Source organism: Adiantum capillus-veneris, chromosome 1 (assembly GCF_014529385.1).
Source record: "Adiantum capillus-veneris isolate H3 chromosome 1, ASM1452938v2, whole genome shotgun sequence".
NCBI classification, from domain to species: domain Eukaryota; kingdom Viridiplantae; phylum Streptophyta; class Polypodiopsida; order Polypodiales; family Pteridaceae; genus Adiantum; species Adiantum capillus-veneris.
The window spans coordinates 127,711,543-127,725,701 of NC_140931.1; the positions used below are offsets into that span (position 1 = coordinate 127,711,543).

The 14,159-nt window shown below is 44.8% G+C and overlaps 1 protein-coding gene across 3 annotated transcripts; it reads right to left on the minus strand.

The window, feature by feature from the left end:
- Positions 1–972: 972 nt before the first annotated feature.
- On the minus strand, positions 973–13,139 carry LOC147465534 (uncharacterized). 3 transcript variants are annotated; one of them, XM_086520511.1, is made up of 9 exons: positions 11,171–13,139; positions 10,903–11,075; positions 9,922–10,145; positions 3,170–3,227; positions 3,007–3,067; positions 2,460–2,922; positions 1,994–2,360; positions 1,742–1,903; positions 973–1,628 (listed from the first exon to the last, which is right to left on the minus strand). In XM_086520511.1, the coding sequence occupies exons 1-9, from the start codon at positions 12,465–12,467 to the stop codon at positions 1,161–1,163; spliced, it is 3,273 nt and encodes a 1,090-aa protein (XP_086376637.1). In that variant the 5' UTR covers positions 12,468–13,139; the 3' UTR covers positions 973–1,160. The 3 variants fall into 3 exon arrangements, with proteins under 3 accessions (XP_086376637.1, XP_086376635.1, XP_086376631.1); XM_086520509.1 differs by lacking the exons at positions 2,460–2,922; positions 3,007–3,067; positions 3,170–3,227 and having other exon boundaries at positions 11,171–12,730; positions 12,818–13,128; XM_086520505.1 differs by lacking the exons at positions 2,460–2,922; positions 3,007–3,067; positions 3,170–3,227 and having other exon boundaries at positions 11,171–13,128.
- Between the last annotated feature and the right edge of the window lie 1,020 nt (positions 13,140–14,159).

Below are 14,159 nucleotides of genomic sequence, written 5' to 3' on the forward strand. Positions count from 1 at the left end.
GCCTCATATTTAAAGACCCTTGGCCTGAAAAGCAGTTACAGTGAAAAGCCTTCAAACTTAAAACCATCTGCTCCAAAAGTAAAGCCAAAAAGCTGTCAGCGTAAATCACGAAAATCCGCACAACCTGCCACATCATCAACCAGTGCAATTTTTTGAAAATCTCCTAGCTGTCCTTAGGGTTAGGGTTAGGGTTTCTGCAGCTTTAGGGTTAGGGTTTCTAGAACTAGGGTTTGCAAGTTTTAGGGTTTGCAGGTTTTAGGGTTAGGGTTTCCAAAATGAGGGTTTCAGGTTCTAGGGTTAGGGTTTCAGCAGTTCAGGTTTCTGCTCTTGAGCAACCACGTCATCACTTTGTGACACTTCTTCTGTTACTTGTTCTTCTTAGGGTTTAGGCCCCTCGACCGGTAGCTCCGTTCTTCAGTAGGTTGACACGTCAGCAGTTTGTTAGATCTCCCCTTCTTGAAAGAGAGTAATCGTCCTCGATTACAGCATATCTGCAAAACAACTCAAGTTAGCTCAAAAATTTCCGAGGGACAATCAATTTGCTCTTTTTGTTAAGGAGTTAGCTTCTCCTTTCTGCTCTTTTGATCAAGGAGTTAGCTTCTCCTTTCGGCTGTTTTGATCAAGGAGTTAGCTTCTCCTTTCTGCTCTTTTAGTCAAGGAGTTAGCTTCTCCTTTTGGCTGTTTTGATCAAGGAGTTAGCTTCTCCTTTCTGCTCTTTTGATCAAGGAGCATAGTAGTCTCGTACGGTCCCATACGTTTTGTACGCGTACGATGATGTGCGGTACTAAACGAACTAAAAAAATTTATGATGCACGATGACGTTATGTACATTCAAATTTAAAAAAACAAATAATTCTCAAGTCTAAGGGCCTAAGGCTTAGGCCTTAATACTTACTTATAGAAACTTGACATTTGATAGATTACAAGTTAGTAGTTACAATACTACAATGTAAAGAGTCAAGACTCAAAGACTAAAGAGAATGAGCATTACATAAACCAAAATGATCATTGAAATTTGATAAGTAGAGACCAAGTGGCAAGGGCTACAAAGTACTCAAAAAGTGGCAAGGGATACAAAAAAGTGGGGGGACCAAGTGGCAAGGGCTACAAAGTACTCAAAAAGTGGCACACCATAATAGAGAGACTAAATAGTAAAGTCACTAGTCACTAGTGCTCTCATCATCTTCCTCATCTTCCTCTTCTGAGCCTTGCTCATCAACATCATCCTCTTCCTCACAAGAGTCGAAGGATGACGGCTCATAATCTCCGTCACTAATGAGGTTGCCTTCATCAGAATACTCTGCCTCTCGAGCCTCTCTATCCTCCATAGTGATGGCCGCCGCACAAGAGCCGCTTCCGGAGCCTCGCCGCACATAGGTCCTAGGAGCCTCCGTGGGTGTTGTTGATGCTTTGCCTCTACCTCTTGTAGCCCTGGCACCTCTGCCTCTTCTAGCCGATGTAACTCCATGGATGACGACCTTCTTGTGTGATCGTGTGCGAGAAACCCGGCGATCAATCTCCTCAAGCTCCAAGTAGAGCTCACGAAAAATCATTTGCTCCTCAAGGTCTTGCTCTTTATTGACACTCTTTAGAGTGTCAATCGTAAGTGTGAGCTCATCCACGTTGACCTATTTGACATTTACAACATTGGACAATGAAAACATAATTAGTATATTCAAATTAATTAAAGACTAGAGTATAGAAAATGGAGTGAGTCGTGATTATAATTTATAATTTATACCTGTCGAGCCATAGGCATCTCATGCATAGAGCGCAACATGCGTAAATTGGAGCGACAATAGATAAGTCGCTCTAATTGCTTCGTTGAGAGCTTGTTTCGGATTTTGGTGTGGATGAGGGAGTATGCGGACCAATTACGCTCACATGCTCCCGATAAGCAATCCTAAAACACATCAAGAGAGGCATAAGCTATAAGAGACTATAGTTGAAGAGATTAAGCACAAAATGTAAAAGTTTGAGGCTTGTCGCTTACTTGGTCAAGAACCCTCAAAGCAAGTCGTTTGAGAGCAGGCAATTGATAGCCAAAGCTCTCCCACCAAAATAAAGGCTTCACCAAGGATTGCCGCTTCCAACACAAGTTGGAAGTAAATGCGGTGCCTCGTTGGTCGCTATAGTTGATTACCTCTTGGAGAAATGCTCCAATGTCCTCTTCTTTTAGCACCTTAAAGAGGTAATTGTTGCGCTCCTCAATAAGCTCTTGATTTGCAAAGAGTTCGGGCTTCTTGTAAGCCGGATGCAAGAGAGCCGCAAAGTAATGGATAGGTCTCTTCATCCAATCCCACCGCTTTGTGATTAGGAGGAGAATGTCGTCTCTCTTGGGAGAGTCCTCGAGGTAATCACTACAAGAAGAGAGAGGAAATGTACTAAGTAGAGAAACAAGCATGTAGAATTTAGATATATAGAGAATGTATTATGTAATAATAAATATGTAGTTATACCGTGTTCCATCGGGAGCCCCATCTAGGATTGTAGACTTCTCAATCTCCTTGTAAGCTTCCTCCATGAAGTGCCATAGAAGCCCAATAGTTGCCCCTTCCATGTCGGTCATGCGGAGAGCCTTGTACAAGGGCAAGATCACAACGACAAGACCCTTAATTTCTTGCCAAAACTCCTCCCGCAAGCAAAGCCGTTGGATGGCTTTTACATCTTGTTGGGAAGCGGCGGACTCTCCATTCATCCACTCCTTACACTCATCGGAGACCATGGTCTTTTGTATTTTGTTTTGCACATCATAGAGCCGCTCTAGAAGTAGCCACATGGCGGCAAAGCGAGTGGCCGATGGCTTCTTCAACTCAAGGTCGGAGTAGGTGCGGTAAATGGCAAGCACCCTCACTTTGCCATTGATGAAATTGATGATGGAGAGTCCTTGGTTGAGGATATCTTTCACCCAACCTAGCTCTCCTATGTCTTCAAAGAGAAGGTCAAGGCAATGAGAGGCACATGGAGTCCATACTATGGATGGAAATTCCTTCTCTAGCCTCTTACTCATTGCCTTGCAATTTGAAGCATTGTCGGTAATCACTTGCACGACATGCTCCGCACCAACCTACACAAGAGGCATTTGTAACAAGAAGAGTTAAAACTTAAAAATTAACATAGGACTCATTGGCAATTGCTCAAGACATAAAGGCTCGATTTACGGTTTTACCTCAAGAATGGCTTGGCGGATGTGCTTCCAAATGAATGCCCCGGTCACTTTCTTCCCTCTCAAACCCGCATCCACTGCTTGCAAGAAGTACGTGCCAAGAGGACAAGAAACAAGAATGTTGATGATGCCCCTCTTCTTGCGGTCGCTCCATCCGTCGGAGAGGATAGAGCATCCATACTTTGCCCAACCCACACGTACGGGCTCAAGTGACTTGTCAATCCTTGCCCTCTCTTCATCAAGCTTCTTTGTTCTCATGTCGTGGTATGACACACCCGTCCACCCTTCGCATGGACCAACCGCCGCAATTGCTATGATCATCCTCTTCCATCGCTCCAACCGAAGAATGTTGAAGGAGAGATTGCATTCAATCACCGTGCGGGCAATCTCTATTTCCGCGATTCTTTCTCTCTCCTTGAGGAAAGACAAGGGGCCGGAGCATCCACCCACCGATTTCGCAAGAGAAGTTTGCTTTGCCATCTTCGGAGGCCGGCCACCATCACTTGAAGACCCCTTGGACTTCTTGGACTTCTTGGAGGAGGCACTACCATCACATGAGGCCGCGGTGGCACCGGTAGCCATGGACATAGTTGGAGAGGCCTCTTCCTCCGAATCGGAGCTATCAACATCCGGCGACACGAACTCATCCGAGGTGACTCTACCCTTGCGTGTCTTCAATGGAAGATACTTTCTCTTGCATTCCGCAAGGATATCTTCGGGGATATTAGGACATGGCCCCGCTTGTCCTCCCATCTTTGTCAAGTGGATGATGAGACGGGTGACGGAAGAGGTCATAGCTTTTGGGCAATATTTGCACCACCACTTGCAAGAGTTTTGCTTGCCCCCCACCCGCTCAAAATATCGGCAATGCTTCTCAAAGGCTTCATGAAGAGGAGGCGGCATTATGTAGTATGTAGCTAGTAGCTACTAGTATGATGTATGATGTATCAATAGATTAGAGAGAGAGAGAGAGAGAGAGGGAGAGAAAGAGACCCAAGGAAGCTTGAAGGAGAGACCCGTCACGCAAGGGAGCTTGAAGGAGAGAGATGGTAGACCCAATGGAGACTCGAGAGCTTGAGCCCACTTGAGAGCTTCAATGGAAGCACATGGATGATGAGAGGCTAGAGCATTGAGAGGCTTAGGGCTAGAGCTTGTACAATGTAGCTTGTAGTTATAGGTTGTGTTGGATAACAAAGGGGAAGGGTTGCTTAAATAGGAAGAGCCTAGAGGAAGAGCATGTGAGCAATGGACATTGGGCAATAAGCATGGCAATGGCCCATGGGCCATGGGCATTGCAATTGGCTTCAAAAATGCCCGTAAACGGCTCCAAAAGACCTACAAAGTGGACGCTGCAAACGGTCAAAATACTGCCAACAGTCATAAACTACCGAAAAAAATGACCGAACGGAACGAACGGGTCCGACCGGACGGAACGACAAGTTCCGTTCGACGTATAAAAACTACCCTGTCAAGGAGTTAGCTTCTCTTTTCGTATAGATCGAAACTCTTGATATTCCGGCATAGTAAAATTAGCCATCACACCCAGACCGTACTGATCTTCCACCGGTGTCTTGATGCACTAAAATTACATACCCAGGCAATCTCATCCAATTAGGAATATTCAGTAATTGACACATCACAATGCAACACAAATGCTCACATATGCATGTTACAAGACACAACAAACAACACCGTTGAGCACTCCCCCGAGACAAACGGTCTGCGGTATGAAGCTACTCAACGACTACCTCGTCACTCCCTCCGCAAATAACCTAAAAAGGTCCGGGCCATGAGCTCAGAGGACCGTACAACCAAATGCTCCCCAGACCGCAGTCTGCATCACTTGGAGGTTCAAGCATACAACCAAACGCTCCCTAGGCATCGGCCTGCGTCGTTTGGAGGTTTTCTAGCATACAACGGAACGCTCCCCAGGCATTGGCCTGCGTCGTTCCGAGGTTTTCAAACATACAACGAAACGCTCCCCATGCATCGACCTGCGTCGTTCCGAGGTTCAAACAATACCAAAACAATATTTCTCACTTCTGTACCCGGGAGTAAAATCACCAATCATTGAAACCAGTATTAAAACCAGAGTCAAACAATTCAAATCGGCACCAAGACAGGTTCAAAACAGATACTATCCATTTCAAACAAATTTCAAACAGGATCACCAAACAAGTTCTCAAATAGATTTCAAACTTAAAAAGCAATCTCGACATCAGTCGAGCTCGAAAAGTCGACCGACTTTCCATCCTGGATCCTGCATCAAAAATTAGGGTTAGGTTTATTCCGTAAGGTCGTAGCCGAGCACAGCATGGTCCAAAGCTCTTGGACAGACAGTGTTTCTTTGGCGGCGATGGTAGTCCCAAGATAGCAATCGCACCGAATCTCCAAGGTCATCTGCTCTTGAAGAGACATCTACTGAGAGATGTCGAGAAATTTCAAATCATGATCTGCTAGGGTTTCCATGGCAAGCATTTCAGGATTCCCCACTCTACCAGAAGTTGCACTCCGTAGGAAGATGTCAGAAACCATACAACTTCCGGCAAAAATTTTCTTGAAAGCTTGCGAAGTCCTTGGAAGTGTGCGGCTTGGTAGCTGTAGACATCAACATCTGCATGGCACTTGTCTCTGAGAAAAAAACCATGACTCGAAACAAATCTTGGATCCTTCTTTTGCAAGTGGTCTTAATGGCTTATGCCCTATAAGACACGAGCGGTGAAGACGGGAGCACGCCCGATGCGCAATGAAGGAAGGGTGGGAGTGGCTAATAAGTCCGGGATCGGAGCACGAGCCCAAAATTTCCAATAAACTTTTGAAAGTGCAATCTTGCTCTAACTACTCCTTGGTAGGGCCGGTATGCTTTCAGAAAAGCACACGCTTGATGCTCTGATACCACTGTCACAAGGCGGGCACCACGTGCCAACAGAAAAGAACAGACTGAACAGACTTTTAGCACTTCAATAACAACTGAACTGGAAGAGAGACGACACACGACACGGAGTGGCGGAATTCCACCCCAGAGAGTATTGGTCCCAAACCTTGGCGCCCCTTTCGGTACTTCTTTATATTGCATCATCAAAGTACAAGCCGGTACCCAGACTCTGCACCTTCTCCAGGAAGCATGCCAGAGAATGAGCCCTAGCCTCATATTTAGAGGCCCTTGGCTTGAAAAGCAATTATAGTGAAAAGCCTTCAAACTTAAAAGCATCTGGTCCAAAAACAAAGCCAAAAAGCTGCCAACGTAAATCACGAAAATCCGTACAACCTGCCACGTCATCAGTCAACGCAATTTTCAAAAATCTCCTTGCTGCCCTTAGGGTTAGGGTTAGGGTTTTTGCAATTTTAGGGTTACGGTTTCTAGAACTAGGGTTTGCAGGTTTTAGGGTTAGGGTTTCCAAAATTAGGGTTTGCAAGTTTTAGGGTTAGGGTTTTCAAAATTAAGGTTTCAAGTTTTAGAGTTAGGGTTTCCAAAATTAGGGTTTTGGCAGTTAGGGTTTCTGCTCTTGGGCAACCACGTCATCACTTTGTGACACTTCTTCTGTTACTTGTTCTTCTTAGGGTTTAGGCCCCTCGATCGGTAGCTCCGTTCTTCAGTAGGTCGACACGTCAGCAGTTTGTTACAGCTTGTCTCTCACAAATTTTCCCGCACGAGAAGGCATTGACCAACAAGTCAAATGAACTAGAACGAAGGGGTCACTCCAGTTCTTGTGCTTGTAAAAAGATTCTCCCTAATGAAGATTTTCTTTAAGGGGGGAACCAGCCCATCTTCTAGTCCCAAATACTGTGTCGATTTTCTCCCTCGACTCCTTTAGTTGAAAGATTACTTATTTTCAGCTTGTTGATTATTCGTGACAGTGGTATCAGAGCTCAGATTCCTCTCTTTCTCTGCAAAGAAGGACGATTCCGGGAGGAACAGGAATAACCATGTTGGGCCAAGGAAGAAGCTCTGAAGAGGAACTTCAGGAAGTGCGAGCTCAACTTGCGGAATTGCAACAACTTCTCCCATTGCCAGATGTCCATAAGATTTTGGAATGGGTTAAGAACACACAAAGAACAGATCGCGGTGAGCATTAGAAAAATATTGTGGGTGGTACAAAACCACAGGAGGAACATGCTGAGGATGGTGCCGATATGCACAAGGGATCTTCGAATCGGAACAAAAGGCCTACAAAGAACAAAGCCAAGCAAAGAAACTCTCTCTACTGAATGAAAGCAAGGATGTCTCTATCTCTTCTCCATCTTACTCTCCTAATTATACTACTTCCACTTCTCATACAGTATCTAAATCTTCTCCCAAGAAGAAAGAAGCCACTACTACTACTACCCTACGTAAAACTAAAGAAAAGCCTAGATTCAAGAAGGATAGTCGCAAGTCTCATCGCCGCATGAGGATTTTTAAATCTGGCGACAAGGATGTCAAGTTTGACAGCTATACTGGACGGAGAGATATCTCTAAAGCACTGTCCTTTATCAGGCAGTTTGAAGTTGCTTTCGCTAATGAGCACTTCACGGAAAAATCCAAGTTGCATCATGAGGGGATGTCACGTGTGCATCTAACCCTATGTGCATGTGAGGAGATGTCACGTGCACATCTAACCCTATGTGCATGTGGACAAGTAATTCATGACGGGTTCAGTTCAACGTAGGAAGTGTTCTCACACCTTTGTGAGTTTGTTCGCAGACCATGCATGTCCAGACACTTAAAAGTAGTTGCATTTCCTCTAGTTGCACACAGCATGATTATCAGATTACAGTCAGTACCCATCAGGAGCATTTTACAGTGCATAGAACCCATTTTCCCTATTTTATCCATTTTCAACTTATTATTGATACGTGAAACATGCGAATGCAAAAGAGGTTTAGGGATCCTTACATCAACTCCTTCTATATCCGCATACGGGGCAAGCAAATCTTGTACTCAAGGTCTGGATTTTCGTGTAACCGATGTCGATCTTCGTTCAAAGACATAACGATGAAGACGGGAGCGTGCCCAATGCGCGATGGACTAAGGGTGGGAGTGGCTAATAAGTCCAGGGCAAGGACAAGAAGCTTCTTTGAGAAAAAAAAAACTGAGAGAGGTTCTTTGGGTTCTTGGTTCTGCTTGGGTTCTTGATGGTTTTTCTCTTGAGTTTGTGAAGTCGAAGCACACAAAGAGCTCTGATACCAATGTCAAGTGTAACGGAAGTGTTTACAGGATTTAGCTCAGGTCCACCTCGGCCATTGTCTCGCCATCATCGAGTGCTCCAATACTGTCCACCATCGGCATCGTCAAGATCTACGTTTTCACCCCTTCATTCTTGTCACATTGGGAGTCCAAACCAACCCCTTGGTGGCCATCCATAATCCCACATCGAGAAGGATCCAACCAAGGTGCATCAAATCAGCCCGGGATGTGCCTCTTTCTGAGGAGTTACCGCGGCGATCATCATTGTTCGCGCCAGTAGAGTTTACATTGAGGGACTACATTGTGTGTACATTCCATTTAAGCAAAATAAAGCAAATACCACATCGGCAACGGTGTGGCGAGCCCTTGAGAGGGTTGGTTGGGACCCATTGGGTCTCTCTCTCTCTCTCTCTCTCTCTCTCTCTCTCTCTCTCTCTCTCTCTCTCTCTCTCTCTCTCTCTCTCTCTCTCTCTCTCTCTCTCTACACACACATCTCTATTGCATTCTCTTAGCCCCTCTCTTCCAAGGAAAGTAAAAGGAACATCATTGAAGCTAAAAGGAACCATTAACGCAAGGAAAGAAGTTTAAGGATTTGTGGAAGCGTAAACCTAGATCTTCACCATATTCAATTCTGTTGCACCTGACAAGAAAATACTGCTAAAAAGTCACTTATTAATACATGATTTAAGGGATTGTTTCACATGCGACTTTAAGAGATTGTTCCTATGCCTATATGCTAAAATGATTGTATTGTGCAAGAGAGGGTATGCAACTATGACCTGTCTAGGCATGCACGTCCTGCTAGAGGCTCACAAAGTGCCAGGCTAGTCCTAAGCTAAACTAAGACTAACCCTAGACTGTAGCAGAAGCTTGTCGTGGCGCAACCACAGTGCGCACGTGACATCGACTTTGACAATAAGAGGGTTTCAAAACTTTGTTGTATTCTCTTTTTTTTTTAATGCCTTTTATGGCAAGATACCAGAGTGGAATGTAACCTCAAAATGTACTTAAATTTTCTTTCTTCCTTTCTAGCTTTCTAAATTGGGATTGAGCAGGTGATCCTGTAATTCAGCTTCAAACTGGTCTACTAGGTTCAAACTACCGTACAATTGACAGCCCCTTTTTTGTTACAATTTGGAAGTCAAAACTCTGACCTCCAAGTCCCATGCATTCGACTCTACCATCAAAGCTAAGTCAGATATCTCTCTCTCCTAGCTGTAATAGCGCTAGAATGGATGTCATAGTCAAATACATCTCCATTTGATGTATCTTTCAGAAAATAGACACACCATGTTGTTGAACTTCGTGGGGTCGTCATTATCAGTACGTGTAGAGTATTGTGTGCCTTTCTTACTTGAAATGAGACACTATCTTTGAGAGAGAGTAAGTTGTTGTAGATTGCCCACATAAGATCGAACTATTTGGTTGATACTTGTACTCGATAGAAAAGAGGAGATAAGAAAAGAAAAGGGCTGTCAAGGAATCTATTCGTAATGAAACCTGATAACAGTATTTTAACTTTCAAAAATCATAGCATGCCTCAGCTCTACAAGAACAAAGAAAGCCAAACATAGGATCGCATGCTTACCCTCCCAGAAGCTCAGCCAACTGTGGGTATAGCTCTTCATTTGTGAGTTTTTGTATCCTCATAGAGGCCAAGTGTATAGCTCGAAATGCCACAATAAGACGTGTGTCAAGCTTTTTCAACGCAGCTCTTGTCTTGTCTATCACAGCTGGATCACCCCCCTTTGCATCCAAATTATGCAGTTGCTGACATTTCCGATCAAATGCTATCCGGATCATCTCTCCTGCCTGTAAAATCCCAGTCTCTTCAATACCCTGGCTTTACTGACATATGTATGCCTGCAGGTTATGCAAGCATGTGTCTACCTTATGCATGCATCAATGTGAAGGCATAAGAGCATCTGAAGTTTTTAAAGTGTAAACAGAGAAGCATGTTTACAGTACAGTCTTATACAGATGTGTGTGTAGATCAGAAAACAATTATGCAGCCAATACATCATGTACCAATTCACAACCATGCACACATAAACATGCAAGGTCATAAACTCGGTAAAAACACTCCACTTTCATTGAAGTCAAAGAGTTTTAACTACAGTGCAATGTTTCATGCATGAGAGATGGAAGTTCGAAACTCCTCTTTCAGTCATGCACACAACCATATTCACCTATCATTGGCATGCAGTCAGCACGCATGGACTCGTTTGCCCTAACGTTTTTCAAGGTAGAATCCACCAGCTTGGAAGTTTATGACAAGCATGTATTTCTGATACATGCTTGCTGCTTTGAGTGCTACCCTTAACCTTGCATAGTACTGGAAAAACCAGTTATTTTTGTGATTTGCCAATTGCAGCATTAATGGAAGCTACATATTCTATGTGCAGCTAAGTTTCAACAAGTGTGTACATCAGACATTTCCTTCACTGGATAAGGTGTAAGTGTGCAGTCACAAATCATTCATAAACACCATTTTTCAAGCAGGTAAAACAGTAAATAGCGTTGCTCATTTCACATAACTCTTGCACAAGCGAAAGTCATGAAAGCTCACCTTCACTTCATCGTACAATTTCTTTTCCCACGCATATAGCCGCTCCAATGTCGAAGCATGACTACCAAACATCCCACATTCAGGTGTATCATTGTCATCATAAGCGTCTCGCATTGCAAGTGAAGACTTCCGCGACCAATGTGTTGTGATTGCATTGAATACTTTGGTATTGTCTGCAGAAAGATAAGAGGTTATTCAGAGTCCTTTATTCTTCCTTAACATCTAGCTTTAGAAACAGTAACTATTAAATTGAAAAGTAATTTAAGACCTTTTACATCCACAAAGCCCAAATGGTGATAGACCATTTGAGTTTCCAGCATGCTCGACACATCTTTCCCACTTCTGCAAGCTCGAGCAAAATGTGTGTGTATATGCTTCACAGCCCCAGTGAGATCTCTCCCTTGGCCAGTTGTAACTACAGCCAGCTCCTTTTTGGGGCTAGCCTTTGGTTCCACCTCTACGACTACCTCTTTTTCAGGACTGGGTGCAACTACAATAGGCTCTACCATCTTCCCATTTGGTGTCTCCTCAGGAGCCTCCATAGGTGTTCCTTCAGCGGGAACACTTGCTGGGTTTTCAGCAGCATCCAGTTTTCCATCCAGCACTGCAGGGGGTGCTTTCTCCTCCACAGGTTTTACCTTTTCTACACTCTTCACAGATCGCACTTCCTCCTCCTCTTTCCCTTCTATATCCTCTAAATCAGGTATCCCTTCCTCCTTGCGCACACGGTTATTATCAGGTGCTGGTGGAGGTGCTGCCACCTCATCATCGTCATCATATTCTTCCACTCCACCACCCTGCTTCCTTCTTCTCTGCTCAAGCAAGTTATAAGGTATGGGTGGGGCATCAAAAATGTCATACATGAACCAGGACGAAGTGTGCTGTGAAGGGGATGGCATAGGAGGCGGAGAGCGGATGAAGTGCTGTTGCGAAGGAGAATATGGCATAAAATAATCATCTGCATCATCTCGACGAGGCGAGTAGAAAGGTGGAGAGAAATCACTGGCCCTGTCAGGAGAACCCATGCCATTGATAGAATAAGGAGGCGGTGCCGCATCAGCTGCGCTCTTGCTAGGGCTAGAGGCTTGAGTAAGCGGGGGAGGGCTAGATTGTGAAAAGTGAGAGGCTCGCGATGATGCAGGTGGGGAGGCGGAGGCAGGCAAGGCAGGAGAGGGCACTGGACTTGCAGCTTTTATAGGTGTAGGTGCACCGCCATTTGGAACTGAGTGGGAGACGGGAGGGGTGGGGGGTGGGCTTGAAGAGCATGAAGAGGTAGTACTCGAGTGTAGACATGGGGGAGACAAAGCCCCAACAGGGGTCGACGCACGAGATGCTTCCTGTAGCCTTAATACAGGAGTGCTCGGGCTCTTAGGTGATGTCTCAGATACCTCTCCTTCCGAAAATCTCCGAAGTGCTATGCCAACGTTCCTCAGTGCCTGTATATATGCAACATGAGCTATGGCAAAATCCTGTCGGCGACTCACAGCATCCTTTATTGCCCTTCTGCGCTCTTTGCATTGTAGAATTACATCAGATGCATCCAATCTGGAGGTGGCACAGCCCATTTTCTCTTATCGCTTCCTCTATCGCCCTCTTCACAGAGCTAGCTGCTTCGTTGACCGTATTTAACCGGCAAAAGCTTTCTGTGCGGTGGCAATTCAGCAAACATGAACATCAACTCCAAAGAGAAAACGAACTCTCAACCCATCTCTCTCAACCCATTTCTCACAACACAAGCCATGCTCATCTTGGGGGTAGCAGAATGCCTAATGAAGAAAACCTGAGTCTTCCTCCCATCAGATCAAAGCCGACAAGCAACCTCTTGATGCTGTTGAAAGTGAAAATCGCATGAACATAAGAAAATTGGACAATTTTTCCGCACGCTTTCCTCAATCCAGCTGCCCTCTTCAGTTACCTTAAAACGTGAGAGATCTAACGTACAAACTGGTGGAACTTTGCCAACTCTGAGGTTTCAATGAACTCTCCTGCGAGAGGAAATTGAAACTGCCAGCACAAATTCCGTTAGCTGCTGCAAAGGAGGCGCAGGGACCAGCTCGAGTTCGCCATGGAAGCTCCTCCTTGAGCTCAATTAACAGGGACTCAGAAAGAAAAGACGAGCTTGCCGGTGAGATACAGAGAATTTGTTTGTGGGTTTCTCTCAGAGAAAGGAAAGCAGATTCCCTAAGCGTGCCAAAGGACGAGGCGACAAGGGTCCAGGACTACAGGAAGAGTGGAGAGAGAGAGAGAGAGAGTACTAGAGAGAGGATGTCGGAGCGGACCTAGAGAGAGAATGTACAATGTACATACTTGGCTTGCTTGGCGAGAGTGGGAAATGACTTGGAACGTGGGAGACCGTGCTAAATTAGAGTTGGCCAACTAGATGGTCGAGCCACAAGGGAATGATCTCAACCAACTCGATTCTAAACGTTAGTGACTGAGAAATCTCATTTAAAATCAGTTATAGAGAAAGCTGGATAGAAATTGAGGATGACATAAAAGCAATTTGGGCTCAAGCTATTCTTGAACGGGTTCACATCAGCAAAGGCTTGGAACCTGGCGATTGCCAACACTCAACACTCCCTGGTCTCTTTTAGGAAAAGGGTAACAGAAATACGAAGGAAAAGGACGGACGCTATCTATAATGAACTTATAGAACTTGAAGCCTGGAGTAATGAGGGAACTGTAGTCCATAATAAAATAGCCACCCATAGGCATCAACTTAAGATTGAAGAAGAAGTCACTCTTCATCACACCGAAGTTTTCTTTCGGGAATGGTGGGCAGGGAAGGTGGACAAACCATCTAACGATGTTCAAAGCCTCAGGAAGAAGCATCAGAGAGAACTGGTCCCAATGTTGGTAGGGGCTAACGGGACAGCCACCTCTGAAGAGAAGAATCTAGAAATGGCTAGAGATTCACTTCGCCCAATTGTTTAGCCCACTAGAAGTGCCAGACGAAGCGGTCATACTGGCTAGAAGAATCATTAGGAACTGCAGGAAAAGAGTGATCCCTCCTCATCTTAGTGCCCAACTTGACTCGGAGCTCTCGTTTTAGGAGAAATCAAAGGAGCCATCGATGCTCTTAAGCAAAAAAAAAAAAAAAAAACCCGGGCATTGACGGCCTCCCTGTTGAATTCTATCAAACCTTTAGAGATGCCAGTGCACCAATCCTTCTCATTGTTTGGAAAGAATCTGTAAAACATGGAGCCCTTCCGATTCAACTGAACACTGGTATCATCAAGCTGCTCTATAAAAAATGC

Coding starts and splice junctions, on each gene's coding strand:
- LOC147465534 (XM_086520511.1), bottom strand. CDS start 12,467: ATGGGCTGTGCCACCTCCAGATTGGATGCATCTGATGTAATTCTACAA. Junction 10,146..10,902: donor AATTGTACGATGAAGTGAAG/GTGAGCTTTCAT, acceptor GGGATTTTACAG/GCAGGAGAGATGATCCGGAT. Junction 2,361..2,459: donor GGGGCTCCCGATGGAACACG/GTATAACTACAT, acceptor CTCTTCTTGTAG/TGATTACCTCGAGGACTCTC.